This window comes from Pipra filicauda, unplaced genomic scaffold, assembly GCF_003945595.2.
Source record: "Pipra filicauda isolate LSUMZ 115617 unplaced genomic scaffold, ASM394559v2 scaffold137_size4652046_pilon, whole genome shotgun sequence".
Classification (NCBI taxonomy): Eukaryota; Metazoa; Chordata; class Aves; order Passeriformes; family Pipridae; genus Pipra; species Pipra filicauda.
This window is the reverse complement of record NW_024103851.1, coordinates 198,580-215,453: the sequence shown is the minus strand read 5'-3', so window position 1 is coordinate 215,453 and position 16,874 is coordinate 198,580. Positions and strand designations below refer to the sequence as shown.

The 16,874-nt window shown below is 39.3% G+C and overlaps 2 protein-coding genes across 10 annotated transcripts in view; one reads left to right on the top strand and one right to left on the bottom strand.

Annotated features, from left to right (window-relative positions):
• CUL1 (cullin 1) overlaps nucleotides 1–3,713 on the top strand; it is a 52,799-nt gene extending 49,086 nt beyond the window's left edge. For both annotated transcript variants that reach the window (XM_027729132.2, XM_039378394.1), the window contains exons 20-22: nucleotides 1,115–1,220; nucleotides 1,991–2,104; nucleotides 3,083–3,713. In XM_027729132.2, coding sequence (XP_027584933.1) covers nucleotides 1,115–1,220; nucleotides 1,991–2,104; nucleotides 3,083–3,163 — 301 coding nt within the window. In that variant the 3' untranslated portion in view covers nucleotides 3,164–3,713. The remainder of the gene's footprint in view (nucleotides 1–1,114; nucleotides 1,221–1,990; nucleotides 2,105–3,082) is intronic.
• Nucleotides 3,714–5,921: 2,208 nt separating this feature from the next.
• EZH2 (enhancer of zeste 2 polycomb repressive complex 2 subunit) overlaps nucleotides 5,922–16,874 on the bottom strand; it is a 51,279-nt gene continuing 40,326 nt past the window's right edge. For all 8 annotated transcript variants that reach the window (XM_039378393.1, XM_039378388.1, XM_027729135.2 and 5 more), the window contains exons 13-20: nucleotides 11,621–11,661; nucleotides 10,338–10,463; nucleotides 9,784–9,962; nucleotides 8,810–8,905; nucleotides 8,107–8,188; nucleotides 7,219–7,299; nucleotides 7,018–7,102; nucleotides 5,922–6,263 (exon numbers count right to left, since the gene is read on the bottom strand). In XM_039378393.1, coding sequence (XP_039234327.1) covers nucleotides 6,203–6,263; nucleotides 7,018–7,102; nucleotides 7,219–7,299; nucleotides 8,107–8,188; nucleotides 8,810–8,905; nucleotides 9,784–9,962; nucleotides 10,338–10,463; nucleotides 11,621–11,661 — 751 coding nt within the window. In that variant the 3' untranslated portion in view covers nucleotides 5,922–6,202. The remainder of the gene's footprint in view (nucleotides 6,264–7,017; nucleotides 7,103–7,218; nucleotides 7,300–8,106; nucleotides 8,189–8,809; nucleotides 8,906–9,783; nucleotides 9,963–10,337; nucleotides 10,464–11,620; nucleotides 11,662–16,874) is intronic.

Below are 16,874 nucleotides of genomic sequence, written 5' to 3'. Positions count from 1 at the left end.
GTGGTATTTTATAAGGTTACAGTTGTGCACAGTGACCAGCAAAGGTCAGAGTCATAAATGCTCATCCACTAGAGCTCACATGAGAAGATCAGGCTCATTTCAGAACCACAGAGTGTACAGTGATTTGAAGACTTAATAAACATGATTTTCAGTAGGTTTTATTGCCTATTTTAAACAGTCCTGCATTTGAAGCTGTTTACAGTACTTGTGGTGACTTTTTATCATGCTTACCAGAGCATAGATGTAAACACACGTAAATTCAGTGAGTTCGGTACTTCCTGAAGATAAGATATTGAGTGAAAGAACCATTTTGAAACCTTTCCTTGTACCTCACTGTTTACCTGTTTTCCCCTTTACCCATAATTAAAGGTTTGAGCATTCGTGGTCATTTACCTTAATGCAGTGATGGGAACAGCTCAGTGTTGCTGCACTCTGCAGCTCAGTGGTTCCCAATATATGATGCACAACACTGCATTAAATAAAGAACAGATTCCCCCTCCAGTGCAGCCAACAAGCTGAGCAGAGCCCTGTGCATGTTGGTACTCTGATGCTGAGGTTTGTTCCCCACTTGTGACACAGCACCTTGTCTTGAGAGTAGTGGGCTCACTTCAGCACAACCATCAGCACCAGAGAGCGTGTAGAAGAAAGGCAGAATTCAGTTTTACAAAACAGATGGATTTCTTCACATTGTGGTCAGAATCCAGTCTGTAAATCAGAAAGGTCATTCTGTTTCGACTTACTTTTCTTTGTCCTGTTCACTGACTCAAAGCTTCTTACTAAACATAGAAATGTTTCAAATACAGTGTAATTGTACAGTGCTAGCTAGACCTAGCAGGTCACTAGCTGGATTCAGTAAGACATGAAATACAAGAATACCAATCAAAAAGCTATTTTGGTTTTTTGATTGGTTGGGGGTTTTTTTCAATATTTTTTTTAACTTAAATAAGAGTGTCTAAAATTTTCAGAAGAGCCACAGTCCTCTTTTGTTGTAAAGTAATTGTGGTGGTGTGGCTTTTATTTTGGAGTTGGATTTTGTTAGGGGGGTTTTTTCTTTGTTTCTTTGATTGGTTTCTAAACAGGCTAATTTTTTATTAACTTCTGCTTTTCTTTACAGTAAAAAATTAAGGGTAAACATCAATGTGCCAATGAAGACTGAACAGAAGCAGGAACAAGAAACTACACACAAAAATATAGAGGAAGATAGGAAACTACTGATTCAGGTGAGTTGTATTGCAAAATGCTGCCATGATCTCAGAATTACAGCTTTGTAATCCTTTAATGAAGCTTACTGTGGGGTTTTCTTAATTTTTATTAGAGGACAACATGCCATTGCAGTGCACTGTGTTAGAGTTAAAAATGTGTTTAAAATGCTCTTAAAGGTGATTGAAGTCTGTAATAGAAAGTGGAGGAGGGCATTTCTACAGATAGAATGTGTTCTTCACATTTGTTCTAATCTGATGTTGATAATGTTTGGGTTGATAATGTTTGTTGGATGCACACCCTCACCAGACCTTGTTCTGGGTGAAAACTAATAATACCCAAGTAGTATGAAATCAACAGTATTTTTATATCATTTCATTTGGAATCCACTCGAGAAGCAAAGAGGCAGGGGAAGGAGATACACATGTGCTACTAAGAGAGCATTACAGTAAAGTTAAATATATAAAGAAGGCTTTTTGTTACACAAAGTAGTTTCATGTTGCTCTTGGTACCAGCTGGTGCTATTGATAAGACCAACGGTAATTACAGGTCTTAAGTCTTGTGTCAAAGCCACTTCTAAAGCCTGTGTGCTGTGTAGAACCTGACTTCTTATAGTCTGCCTGAGTAGCTGACATTTGTGGGCAAACTTCTCCCTGTCTGGTACTCAGGTTTGTTGTGGTGGTGCTTCTGCACAAGCAGATGTGATCTGTTGGGGAAGTTAAATGTTAAATGGCATTATCCAGGACAAGTACTTTGTTCCTAAGCACACCTTTCCCACTTTGCCGTGCAGGCTGCTATTGTGAGAATCATGAAAATGAGGAAGGTTCTAAAACACCAGCAACTGCTTGGAGAAGTGCTAACACAGCTGTCCTCAAGGTTCAAGCCACGAGTTCCTGTAATTAAGGTATGGGAGAACCACATCTCTGTACCTGTGTTCCAGGAGGTGAGGAGTGTATATATATAGACAAAACACATGCTTCTGAATTGAAAAGGAAAGCTAAGGAGATGGGATGGGTAAGGACAGATTTTTTTGAGTTTTAAGTAAGTAGGAAATGTTTTAACCAGAAATACTGCATTTCTCTTAGGGTAATATGCATGTTTCACATTGTTGGCAGAAGTAAAATAGTAGCTTGATTACATCTTTTCACATCAGTGCCAGCTTACCGTAGCCTTTGCTCCAGGCTTACTGTTTATTCCTGCTCTCCTAGTTGTGGGAGTGCAGCCAGCCTTTGGGTTGGCTTGATGAAACAGCTTCCTGATCTCTTTCAGGATAAAAATGTTGGGATAGGAGGCACTGTATTTAATTATTTACTAATAATTGTATTGATTTTATTAATTACTAATTAATGTGTGTTAATTTCTTCACCAGATTGTTAAAGTGGGCTCACCATAAAAAAACCAGTGGTTTTTACATACACAGCCAAGGGGATGGGTGGGGCAAAGAAGAGGCAGTGGAGACCAGTTGCATAAACTGGCACCGGTACTGAGGTGCTTCCGGTCAGGCAGTGCCACAGGCAGCTCTTACTGCAGCTGCTGTGTCTAGTGCCCTTACAGTGAGCACTCTGCACCTTGGTTTAATTCTCTATTTGCTGTCTTACTGTGAAGTTGCTCAGCATACTGATGATGGGTTGATCTACCAGCCACTCCCCTGGAATAGCATCAAGTAGGTATAATTCAGTTAAATGGATTAGCAAAGTCCTCTACTTGGATGTGGTCAGAAACAGGAGAGCAAATTGCCATGGTTTGTGCCCTTTGCCTACTCCCATCCTCGGCCTGGCAGGGAACTCCCACGGGGAGTTCCAAATCCTTCAAAGTTTGTAGCAACCACAGAGAGAGGGCTTTTCTGCCAGTGTCCCACCACTGACCTCTGTTCCTCCCACAGAAATGCATCGACATTCTCATTGAGAAGGAGTACTTGGAACGTGTAGATGGTGAGAAGGACACCTACAGTTACTTGGCTTAACATTTTTATTAGCAATTACTTGACTGTGTGACACTCGGCAAATAGGTATGTGATGGAAAGGATGAAAGCGACGGAACTTCATAGCAGCCACCCTGCTGCCATTTGGACCTCCCTTTTTAATAACTGAGACCAGGACTCCCATCAGCCAGTCTCAGATTTACATCAGAACTGCTCAGGATTGATACATTTCAAGTATGTAAATATGGACACCAATGCCATTTAACCTAACTTAAGAACAGAAAGGAATCAAACCCTTCTCCTTTAAGGGTTGCATGCTACTGCATTTAAATCAATACATTGGCTATATGATAAACAGCTGCCATCACAGGCAGTACTTATACATGTTGGCAGCACTTGGAGAGCGAGTCTGAATGGACCCATGTGTAATCTGCTATGAAAAACCATTTGTATAGTGTGTTTCATTTTTTAATGTGTGATAAATAATAAAAAAAAATTAAAAGATTTCTGTACAAGTTGCATTTGGTTTTATTGTTTTAAGTTTCATGACTTATCTTTCTAAATGTAAATAAAAGGTATAATGGTTATGAAAGCTATTAGAAATTCGTTTTGCTTTTCCTCCCTGTTTTCTGGTGATTTAAGCACATTTTGTTCTCTGAAGAAATTGTCATCTATCATCATCTATGCATGTTATTTCTTTTTTAAGAGGAAAGGTCTGCACTTTGAAAATAAAAGGAGGTTGTGATGATTTCACAAGATCTGCAGAATAGAAAATACTTAGGATAGACATGGCAATCCTTGGTCATCTGAAATAGGGGCTGTTTTTAATATTGCTCAGTGTGCTATAAAATGCATCACACTTGCTTAAATGCTACCTGGGATCAATGAGGTTTAGGCTGCCCATTTCTTTGGCTAGAACAGAAAATTGAATGTGTTCCTAAAGATTAATTCCCATTAAATGCAGCCTGTGATGGGAATTAAAATACTTTTGAGTGTTACTACACATACATTGATTGACCAGGCTTCATTCCATTCTTCTCACAACATTTTGTGAAATGAATATTGGCTTTCCACATGCTACAAGCAGGATGCTGCCATCCTCACAAGTCTCATTTTGGTAATTTATATTTTCTAATCATGATGGTGAAAAGAACTTCTGCAGCCAAACCCTTTTTTCCCTTTAGAATTTGTGGTTTGTTCAGTGTTTCTTCTCATAGGAAGATAAAGGAGCCAGGTTTGGTGTTGCTAATGTTTTTCTCTTGAGGGAAACTAATGGTTACAGCTGAACTCTGACCTAAAAATATGTATGGGTTTAAAAAAAAATATGGAGCAGTATTAGATGTGATCCAAAGTGAGCTGGGGGGAGGTTCATCTGCACCTGAGATTTTGCAGGCTTTCTATTCATGTTCTGAATTAATGTTAATTGTACTAAAGACTGCCAGCATGGGGACTAGAAGCATCTTGCTGTTCAGTTTTAAAATTGCTTTTGGAAATTTAGAAGAGTGGAGCTTGTGATGCTTTCAGGGATGGCTTTTTTTTTTTTTTTTTTAGTAGTAGTAATAGTAGTAGTATTGCTGTGTTGTTTTTGTAAACAATTCTTGCAGAAAGTTCAGAGCTAGTAGATTTTTGTAGCAGGATTTAAGAGTGGTATGATGACAGAAAAACAAACAGCCTGAATGTTGTTCTCAGTTGGAAGGCCAGAAAGGACCTGCTCCAAGTTGCCTCTCAAAGCCAAGCCTTAACCCAGGGCTGGTTAAAGCAGTACTCTGTATACTGTCAGCGTGAGACCCAAGAGCCATGTTCTACCCAAGCATAGAGAAAATAAGTTTTTTATGTTTGGACTTCTTTTTTTCTCTCATGAATTCTCAGTTCCTAGGCCAGCACAGAGCAGGAGAGCCTGCTGTACATGAGAGTGTGGCGGTATGTGCTGAACATGACCCCTAGGTGCAAGAAGGTACACAGTCATCGTGGACAGGATTTCTTGAAATCAGTTTTGCAATGTGTCCCTGTGCCTGCCCTCCCACTCCAGCTGTTTTGACTAGAGCACTGTGTTCCATCCAGCAATAGGCTGCAGAGTTCACACTCCACGGGCAAGAAATAAATGTGTGGCAGCCCTGTACGAGACCCAAACGGATTAACTGCAATCTAAATAATTTTGGATGAAACTATATATAAAAAAATGAAGAGGTGCAGAAGAGAAATGTATATGTAATTACTGTTGCATTCATTATTCAGTTGGTGCTTCAGAGATGCCACTGCTGAGGGCATCTTGTACCACAGCTTTGTCTTGAAAGTAGCATTTGTCACAGAACTCGCAGCTGTTCTGGTTTTTGTTTGTGGGGGGGACGACCCTTTTTCCCTTGCATTAAATGCCTCTACTGCTAATGGAGAGACCTCTTGTCTGATGCAACTCGGCAAAAGTGGAGAAAGACTAAAAAAATGCAGTGCAACTCTTCCTGTGACAAAAGGTTAGATGTAGGAGCTGAGGATGTAGGATGTTGGGATGTAAAGGTTAATTGTAGGAGTTTCTCAGCTGCAGCCATTACTCTATAGAGAACATGAATGTAGCTGCCATGCCAAGGGAGCACAAAAACTGCAAGACCAAGACTGACTGAGGTGCTGCAGCACCACCCTTAACCTGACTGATGTCTCCTACACTGTTTGAATCTTCACATGAATCTTAAATGTGACCTAAAGTAACAGTATCAAGAGGGGACAAGGGTGGAGCTGCCTTTGCTCAGAAGTTACAAGTTAAATTCACATTGCTTCCTCAACTGGCTGACACAAAATTCCAACTCAGTTCCAGTAAAAATGAAGAAGTTCAAGTATCCTTTATTCAAGGTTGAAAAATGTACCACACCACATTATTGCAAAAGTTCATAGGTACAAAACACTTTGCAGCTGGTGAGAAGGCAATAAAAAGTTGTTTTTTTTAAAATTTGTTACTATAAATTACTGTTACAGTACTTTGCAAATACATAATTTCAAATTGCATCGTTTTTATTTTTCTAAAATTGCCCACAGTACTAGAAATTCCTGAAGATAAGGCAGCTGTTTGTTTAAAAGAAGAGGTAGCTGGTGTCAAGGGATTTCCATTTCTCTTTCAATGCCCACATACTTAAGGGCATCAGCTTGGCTATATCTGAAATTAAAAAAAAAAAAAAAAGGCAAATAAAAACCAGTATCACTGAACATTTCAGCTTCACTTTTCTGACATGACAGAAGGCACTACAGACTGGAATACTCATACTTAGATTTCCCATAGTTTCATCACCAGCTGGGGCCTTTCCTCCTCGTTTGAATTTGCAGGTGAGGAACAATGCTGACCACTCAAGGAACTACTTTTAGAGGAGTTTGATTAAGAGGAAACAAAATTCCACTAAAATTCCACACTTTTTTTCACCTTGAATCTCACCAAGCTGAAGGTCATTTTAGCTAGTGGAAAGCAACTGCATTTCTGAAGGTTGACTTGCACTGTATTGGCACTGGACAGCTTAGTTTTCTTTAAGTGGGATGATTTTAGAGGAAAGTATGAACACATTCTTATCAAGCACTTCTCTCTAATAACACACAATACTTCTTGCTCATTTCTGAGTGATGGGAGAGTCAGCCCATACTAGTACTAAGGAGCCCTACCAGTTAAAGTTGTGCAGCTCTGTCCCCATTTGTCACTAAACTTTGCTCTATACAAGCTGCTGTTCCAAGTTTGCTCAATTCAGTCTTACTCTGATATCTGGCTTAAAAAAACAATGCAGAGTGTGGATTCTGCTTCTCAGCTGCTGAGACCTGAGGTTGCAAGGACCAGGCAGGTGGAGTAATTAACTATGAGCTGAACAGAGATACTGAAAGCTAATCCAGTCTATGACACAAAGAAATTACAAAATCCATCTACCCACCTGTAGTCAAAGAACAGTTCTTCACCAGTCTGAATGGCTCTTTTAGCAAATATTCCTATTCTGTGATCACCATTAACCATCATAACTGTATAAAAGAAATTTAAGCTTATGTTAGTACAAATACTGATAAAGTGTGCATGCTAAATAAGTATCTCACAACATTTCATACATTGCTGAAAAGCAAGAAAATTTAAAACTTACCTTTTGCATAGCAGTTGGGATTTACTGAATGGTTTGCAAATCTAATTTTGTTGCCCTTGCGTGTTGCATCAACCACAAAATCTAGGGGGGTGGAAAAAACAACAAAACCCACAAATGATGGAGAGTCACCTACAAACAAGTTTTTGTGTTTAGTGCCTAGTGTGCTTGGATTTTAACAGCTGGAGAAGATAACTGCACAGCTTCCTACATGGAAGAACTGGCCCATCATCCTACAACAGATGTACCATTCTGCAAGACAAAATATTCCTGCTGCTCCACACTGTGCTTTCCCTTTACCTCTTGCCACAGTGGCACTACCTTAGCTTCTCTCATTTTGAAGCTTCTATACCTTTATTCCACAAGGACAAGCTCCATAAATATGCTAAGCAAACATTGACATAAGGCAGAGGATTCTTCCTCCTTTCAGCTCTTTTCTGGTATTTTATGCTTGACACTGCAGTCTGTATTTTTATCTGCTAGTGGCAGTAGCCACATAGCATGTATCTGTGTGTGGCTCTCCTTCCCCCCCAACACAATTACCATCATCACTTACTGGTTGATTTAAGTCATAGTAAAATTATTTCAGGCAATACTCAGCAAGCCTTTTAAATTATTTAGTCTACTTAATGCCTGCATCTAATTTTACTCCATGAAATTCAACTTCTACTCATCTTGTATAGTTACTTGTGTAATAGGCTCCATCACTACATCTAGCTGACTAGCATTTAGGGAATAAAAATAAAACACTAGCTATCAAAATTGATAGGGAAAGATGTGCAGAAAAAAAATCTGTGTTACCTGCTGTCTGCAAAAGAACAGGGCTGAACAAAATGGTGAGCATACATATTTTATTTATGCTGCAAGGGTTGCAAACTAATGCATACATACCATTATTCAAGTTAAACAGAAAGCTGCACATGTATTTGTCATACACTTTTCCTCTTCTGTCTGCCTCATCCTGAGAAATAATCTGAAAAAAATAGTACTTTTATAAAAGAGATGAACTCTTCCCTTTTGCAATATTAACAGCTTAAGGTCAAAACCCCCAGACATTCTGAAAGACAGGTGAAGGGTATTTTATTCTCTGGGATTGAAAGTATTCCCAAACATAAAGTACTGTTTTTAGCAAGCATTCTGCACTAACAAAACATCCACAGTTTGCTCTTAGCATAAATAAATCCTTTCAGAGCAGAAGAAAAGCAAGAATTGCTTCTCATCTCAAAATCAAAGCTGCATACCTGATTCAGGGTTCTATTGCTACAGAATATAATTTTGTGAAAGCACCTACTGACTTTTAGTACTGTACAAAATGATTTGGCACAAAATTCCAAGCATGTCTGAACCAAAATTATATCTAAGATAAAAATGACATTCCAGCCTCTCATTCTCATAAGAACCTATTTCAGATTTTTTGTGACATTTCAACCATGTAGCTCCTGGGTTTTGAGTCTCTGACACCAGTGTCTGTGCACTTAGTCAATCGCATCACTCTGTCTAAACATGATACCAGGTTATAGACAATCTGCTGGTCCTTGTCAACAGAAAACTTCACCAACTAAGCTCATACATAACGAGCATTCTCCATCCTTACCTCACCACAGTACTCAGAGATGAATTCATTCTTCTGTACAGGATCTTTGATAAAAATTCCCCAGCCCGCCACATCTGAAGGTGCCAATAGTAAGTGCTGTGGGGCAGAAAAAAAACAAAAAATTTAGACATGCCTGGCTTAGTTTAAGTTCAGGGGTTTTTTTCCATTTTGTTTTGTATCACTTTATGAAATGTATTTGTTGGGACTCCAGGAGAGTAGACAAACATAGATTCTTCTAGTTATCAAATGCACACTAAAATTACAGCTTGTGGATCAGAAGATGTATGTAAAAGAAAAACAACCTCAAGTATTTGAAAAGCATTAAAAATTTTAGTTTAACCTGGAAATGAGGGTGTTACATAAAAACACATTTACTAAAGACTTCAACCTAGAAAGGTCTGCAGACAAAAGCCTACTACTCACTCATTAGCTCAGTACTCGACTGAACTAGTTTGTGAGGTGATGTCCTAGAGGTGATGTTCCAGAGTAGAAATAAGCTTTGGTTGATTGATTGATTTACCAGAGCTGAATGAGCTTTCAAAGTATCTTCAGTATACCTGATACAAGTTTGTGCATTAGAATCAACAACTGGATAGAGAAACAGCCATTCTGTGTCTGAGACAAACTTCCTTATGCTGATCTAGGGAAGGACTGCTGAGGTATCACTTTAAAACAGCAGCCTATTTGCAAATTACAAGTGAAGCCTGAATGGGGGAAAGGAGATAATCCACTGCAGTGCTACACAGAAAACACTAATTGGTACATGACAGAATATAGACAGAACTTAACAGCAGCATATAAGCAAGCTAACAAGTGACAGCTACCACCCTTGTCGTTTTGTTTGGTTTAGGGGTTTTATTTTGTTTTCATGTTTGACAGCACAAAGGCAAAGAAATTCCATTCTCTGTCTTGAAAACATAAAACCACCTCAGAACCCAGGTAATAGGCATGTAGTTGTGTAACTATGGTCATACCTTTTTGGATCCTCTCTGAATGCTGCAGTTCTTGCAAGAAACATTTTTGCTGTCCCAGTGGTCAGCTGCTCCACACGTGAGACAGAGGTCAGGATCACACTCACGCACAGCCAGGTAACACGGACACTGCTTGGTGTTGCATTGTGCTTTACAACGACATCCAGGAAACCGGTTTTGGCCTACAGAGGAATAGATGGAAAAGAGCAGGTATGAAAAAAGTACAATGTAAAATTAAGACCGTGCAGATTATAGCATATCAGAATATTAATATATTAATAATAACACAGCTACTGATATCTGTATAGAATATTCAGAAGTACTGTAAATTCTTTCCTTTCCTGATTTTAGTCTTCCTCAATTTTAAGTCTGAAGACTTTCTGACTTCATGCAATGGCTAATTATGAGGGCCAAATTACGCTGAACACGTGCTCACACTATTTGATACAATTTCCTGCTACTGCAACACTGTCTGCAGTACGGACTGACTGCAGTACCGAGCTAGAGGGTGGGACAGGGAAAGAAGTTGATAGATTACTTTAAAATGTTTTACTTACATTCTGAGCTGCACTGACAAAACTTCTCACAGAAGTTTTGAGCAATTACACATGGGCATGAGCTATCACAAGGCTGACGTGGGTGATCACATGGCTGATAGTTGTAAACATGATTCGATGACCCATCTGAATAAAAATAGCAACATTTTGTAAAGCTGTAAGTTGCAAACAAACAATACACAATTTCCCTCACTCTCCAAGGTAGAAATTCCCTTTTAGTCATTTAACTAAGAAAGTCCCAACCATGAATAAAATACCCAAACCTACAAATGAGTGGGGTTAAAAACCTGAGACACCTAACCAGAACTGTAACATCAGTGAGATGTTCTACACCATTAGCTGCTGCTTTCTTGGGCACTTTATTCTGCCCATTACTCAGCTGCTTTGAGTATTTCAAGCTGAAAGCTCTTTACTGTGGAAAACTGAAAAACGAAACTACAATGGTATAATTTCCTGTGAGAATATGTTCTATAACAGGACCGATATTATTCGGCAAAAGAAATTTGATCAAATACTCAAAAGTAGTTTTTAATATGGAACAACAGTCAACTTTCAAGCAGGTTAACACTGGCAACATAATACCTGGTTATTATACCACTGTGCTTTCCCAAGTCAATTTTCCAGTACAGACAATGCTTAAGTCTTCTAGAGGAGAAAGGAAATATCAGGGACGAGTCTAGAGCTTTACCTACAGAGCAGCTAGGAAAATTTGGCGGTATATAAATTATATTTGCTGTTAATACTACTGAGCTGGTGTTGGGTTTGCATGAATTTGTAAAAGTGCTCAAGTTAGCAATCAGCAACAAAAAAGGAGACAAACTGATCAATTATTTATGTTGCTAGAAGTCCCAACTATTCTCAACAGATTTTCAGAGAACTATTTCTAAAATAAACTGGTTTTTTTTTTACAAAAACCCACAAAAGCAGTTTTTATCGCAGCTCCAATTGCTAATACCATTTTTACCTGTACTTCGATGAGGCCATACTGAAAAGATTGTAAACTCAGCCTCCTTCCCTTTTAATTGAATTATACAGAACTCTTCCAGTTATGTAAACCAGAGTGAGTACCTTTTGTCCTACAATATCTGTAATGAGAGCTTACTTTTTTTTTTCTTATTATTCCTCTATAATCTCTAGCTCCCCACGGAATGTATATAATGGCCTAACATTAAAAATAGAAAAAAAAAAAGCCACAAACACAAAACCCCCCAAAAGACAAAACCAAAAAAGCGATAGTAGAATCTTAAAAGTTCAGGACATAAATTGAATGGAAAGATGCTAACCCTTTTTCAGCTGTATCTTTCTGCAATGAGCAGCCCACAACCTGCAAAAACACAAAACAAACAAGAAGGTTGACAGGAACTCCTCCTGCAGTGGGCTGGAAAAGGGAGCTGCATCTTGGACCCACACTTAAGTTAAGATGGGAAAGCTTCTGGTAACATGAACATCTGCCAACTGCACACAAGTCAGAGGTGACTGCAGCAGAAACACCCTGTCCCAGTCTCTTGGGGTTGACAGGACCAAAGCTCTGCAGGCTGCTTCCCCCCTCCCCACACCATTCCTCTAGTCCCAGAATTGTACAGACGAGCAGTCCCCACCCAGCCCAGGCTAGAGAAATGCTTAAATTCAGATGGCCTTGAAGGAAAACCTGCCAAGAGCAGGCTGCTGGAGCTGCTTCTAGCAGGCAGAAGCAGCAGCAGAAGGAAGGACTCGGAATTGCAGATCTGGAGGGTCATATCTAAATAGGGGAGTGAAAGTCTGACAGCTGTTTGATTCACAGGACTAGGCCCCAGCACAGCACTGGTTGTTGTCTACAGATCACAGCCAAGTCCTATCCTTCCCCTGATGAGCTCCAAGTATGCGGACAACAGATGATGATGTCTGTCTGGCACAGCCAGAGTGATGTGGCCTCAATATTTTATTTCTGGCCGGACAGACTTTTCCCCAGTTGTTCTGACTGGTGGTACTGCACTAAGCTTTTCCCCTTCTGCTTCAAACTCTATACACCTTTCTCTTATGTCCTTACAGTTTTCCTTCAGTGTCCCCTTTCTCAGTCAGCTTAGCTAAGCACACCTTTGCCAGAAGTGGTGCTTTTCTTGTGTAATGGGTTTTATTGTTTGGATTTGTTGTTTTGTTGGGTTAGGGTTGCGGGTTTTCTTTAAGAATAACATACTTTTGGTTATCATAACATGACTCACTACACTTTAACATTCTTGCAAGTTACAATTACCCCTTTATTTTATATCCATTTCAGATTGCAAGCTCTTTGGTAGGGAATGTCAACTATTCCATAAACAGCATGTCAGACACAATCAAGCATAAACACCTGTCTGGACCTTAGGTACCTAAAAGGAAAACCAGACTTTTGATTTCAATAGCCTTAAAATTAAAGGAGAAATCAATTGGTTTACTTTTTTCTTCACTTCTAGGCATTTTAGTTAGCACTTGTATTTCAGTGAACACACATAATAAAAAAATTAGATTAAGGATTTTCAAAGTTTATGCATCTTGGAGTTTCTTAGTATGACATATAGCAACATCAAGACAAAATGGGAGAAGCCTCATTCCCTGGCCAAATGATACACTGCCAGCTGCATCAAGCTACCTCACTTTCTCTGCAGATTTACTGAGCAGCCCAGGACACTCATGAACAAAGGTACTCAAAAATCCCCAGCACAGAACACCTAGAAAGCTATTCTGCCTTTCAGTGAATGCAACATTCAAAAGTTTGCACTCTGAAAGAAATATCTCCTGCTGTAACTACTTAAATAGGACTTTTTTAGCTGTTCCTTCTTTCATAAAAGCATATCAGTTTCTACTTCAACCAAATGGTGTGCTGCACCCCCCCACAGCTTCAGATAAATAAGATCCTCTACAAAATAGCCCTCTCAAAGCTTTACTGTTAGATTTAACTCGACAACAAACTTTCTTACAGGTATTTGAAAGAGCCCATACATGTTAGAACACACAGAGGCAGACTTGCCTGAGTAACTGAGGTTGAGGGGAAGGAAAAAAACCCCAGGACTATCAGCATTACAGAGCACTGTAATAAATAGATGATATTCCTATTAAGAGTGATTCACCCTAGAAAAAAGGCTACCAACATATATTACAAGACATTGAATCTTTGTAAGAAGATAGCTGCCATATAATTGAAAGAAGGAGTGCAATTTTAACTTAAATTACTCTAATGCACATCAAACTACTTTCTCTTTTGTCTGTCTGGTATCTGAAAAACGTAACATACCATATTTTTGAAAAAGTCTTTCAGAGAAACTTGTCTGTCACCCCAAGATAATAAGGACCTACTAGCACACCAAGCTGTTCTAGATGGGTGGCTAGACTTCTTAAAATACCATTTCATTAGCAATTAGTAGGGTTTTTCTTTTCCTAGGGTAAAATCCTAATATTTTTCCTATTATTTATCCTAATATTTTAAATGTAAAATGCCACCATCAACAAAGCACTGATGCTAACAACTCAAACCAGAAAGAAAACTACAGATGGCAGTCACGATGGGAAAGGCACCCGCTGAGCCACTCTTGTGCAGGAGACTGGGGTCATGGGAGGAGGAGGGCCCAGCGAGAAAGGAGCTGGAGACACACAGTGTCAGCATGAATTGTGGGGAATGACAGAAGACAACATGAAGGTGCCAACACTGACCAGCTCGACAGGAGCTTTGCTTAGCACAAGCAAATAGTACATTCATTGGTTTGTAACTTTCCAAAACTGCCAGGAAGCATTGCAAGTTCCCCTGGTTAGTGCACAGAGCTGGAGCCTGGTACCATACTAAATGTGGAGTAACTTTTCTATCTGCCCTATAATCTGCCATCTCAAACAGAAACAAAAGGCAAGATCTGGCCCCATGCACCAGGAAGCAAAGGCAAGGAAAAGGCAAAGTTGAGAAAGCACTCACAACTTGAAGCTTCATTTAAAAAAAGCAAACTGGAAACTCAAGTGGCAGGTTCCCAAGTAAACCGGTGGATTTGCACATCTGGTTGCTGACATCTGCAGGATAGCCAGCTTAGAAAACAAGTGTTTCCAGAAGCATCATGACAGAAGCTGTCAAAAATACTGTTCTTCTCTCCTAACAACCTACTAGACTTTGCCAGTGGTTTTAGGAGGCAGCAGTATCAGCTAATCAGGCAGTAAAAATGCATTCTTTGGAAGAAGCTACACTAGCATTTCTTGCTCTGCACAGGGATACTCTGCTATCAGAAAGAGCACTGAAAATTCAAAATACATGCCAATTATGTCAAATATGTAGTTGAGTCTTTACAGTGTTTGATTTTCTGGCATCACTCAGACTTCAGTCTCCTAAATCATCTTATCCACAGTCTCCCCGCCACTCCAAGATTCAGCCTTCCAACCAGGTGGTACATAAGAATCTGTGCCAATGCCTCAGCTGCACCTTCTACCTGGTAACAGTGAGACTTTAAATCCATACAAAAAGGCATCCTGAACTCTTGGCAGAACTACATCAGCTATTCAAACACATGCAGTGAACAGCAGTCCAGCAGAAAGCAGGGACAGGAGGAAGAAAATGAGAAAGTGGGGAAAAAAAGAAAATACTTTCAAATAAAATTTACTAAGTGGCATCTGAATATGGGATGAGAGAGAAGAGGAAAACCAAAATAATCAAAAAACAGCTGAACATGGCCTTACAATCAGTAACAAATCTTTACCAAAATAGAGGAAGCAGTGTTGATTAGTTAAAGCAAACACAATTCAGCTCCCAGCAATGGAAGAAAAACATACACATAGAAGAATGAACAGTACTGAAGTACTCTCCCTCCAGCACACATACATGCTTTTTGGAATTGTCTTGGTTCAGATTTTTTTATTGGCTTCTATGCAGAGTTTTCCTAAACTGCCAGGTTAATTTCTGATACATAGGAGAGGCTCTGACACTTCCTATTTCTCCAAAAAGCAACTACATTAAAAGCCACCTTCTCTTATTAATCAGCCTTATTATTGTCATCTAACAAAAATGACACAGGCAAGTAGGAGAGAATATATTTGACTATCCAAGAGGGGTGTAGTCTTGCCAGCTAGTTGCTCAGCATGCCTATACGGGCACCATGATGACATGGGAAAAAGGCAAGTCTTGTAAGAAAATCTGCTATCAATCAGTTACAAGAGGCCACTAAAGGCAGCCTTCTGCTGCTGCTGTTCTCTTTGGTCGATACTGCTTTTGCTCAAAGGCTATCTGCCATGTGCACACGTGGAAAACCTGCAGATCAGTAAGACCCTTTCAATGGAAAAGTGCAAAAGTAAAAGAAGGGTCTTCCCAGCTCTAGGACTGGATTTACTCTAAGAGTGAGTAAACTCAACTAAAAGAAAGGTGAAAAACAGAGAAAGACTTCCAGATGTTTGTCCCAATTGCTGGTTGTGTGACATCTTTAGAGTGCTCATATTACAGCAGTATGTAGGTAGGCGAAACTATTTTCCTTTTTTTGAAAGATGACTGCACATAGGAGAACAGAGACAGCTTGATTGCCACATATTCTGGCAAATAAAAAAATGTATTTCCTTCCTTCAAGGAGAGTTAGAAGAATTAAATGGCATTTCAAAACTAAATTGCTACCATAAAAGTTTTTATATTGCCAACTAATAAAACCAAAATAACATCAAGAAACCCCATGCAATGGTGTGCGCGTTTATTTACTTGGGAAAAAAAAACTAAACTAAAAAAAGTCTCAAAACTGCTCCAAAACAATGTCATCCTGGTAACCATAAAATCCATTTCAGCTTCAAAATACATTTGAGCCTTTTAGTTGCTCTTTTTAAATAGAGGTAGTGGCACCATTTTTATAGCAACTTGTATGAATCTGACAGCAAGCTAATTCCCAGCTGCATATTCGAAGCTTGCACCATGGCTAATAACCTAAATTTAAACCGCCAAGCCCACCAAATGCCCAAACACTTGAAAACTGTGCCAAGAGCATTAAAATCAATAGCTTTTGCTGAGAGCAGAATCTCTTCCAGATGCTCACTGAATCTTTTCCTAGCTCACATCGCCAGCCTCTATGCTACAAAGCAGAAACATTCTATTCCACGTCAACAGTATCTCTGAGCCAGTATCAGGAATTTCACTAAGCCTGGAAATAATAAATATGCTTACACAAGCTAAGACAGAAGCAAGAAAAATTGATGGGAGAAGAACTGGAATAACAAACTTCAGGGAATATAGGGAACGTTAAAGGGAGACATAGGAAACTATATGGAAAAAAGTGTACTTATTGCTTGCTGAAAGAAATGCTCTTGCTTATTTTCAGTCAGCTTTTTATCTCCTGTGTTCTTAGCCCTGGCAATAAAAAAAGAAAATCCGTGCAGAGTTGCATATTCTGAACCTCAGTATTCTCAAAGAAAAATGCATTTTACTGACAGACAGTAGCCACCAAGTTTAAAATTTCAACAGAAATGGTTTCAGATGGTCTTCGTGGCCCAAGCAAAATGCTTGATTTTGTTCTTCATTGAAGCTTCATTCCAGATAATAGCTAGTTAGCCTGGTTCTTGCTAGTTGCTAATGAAACT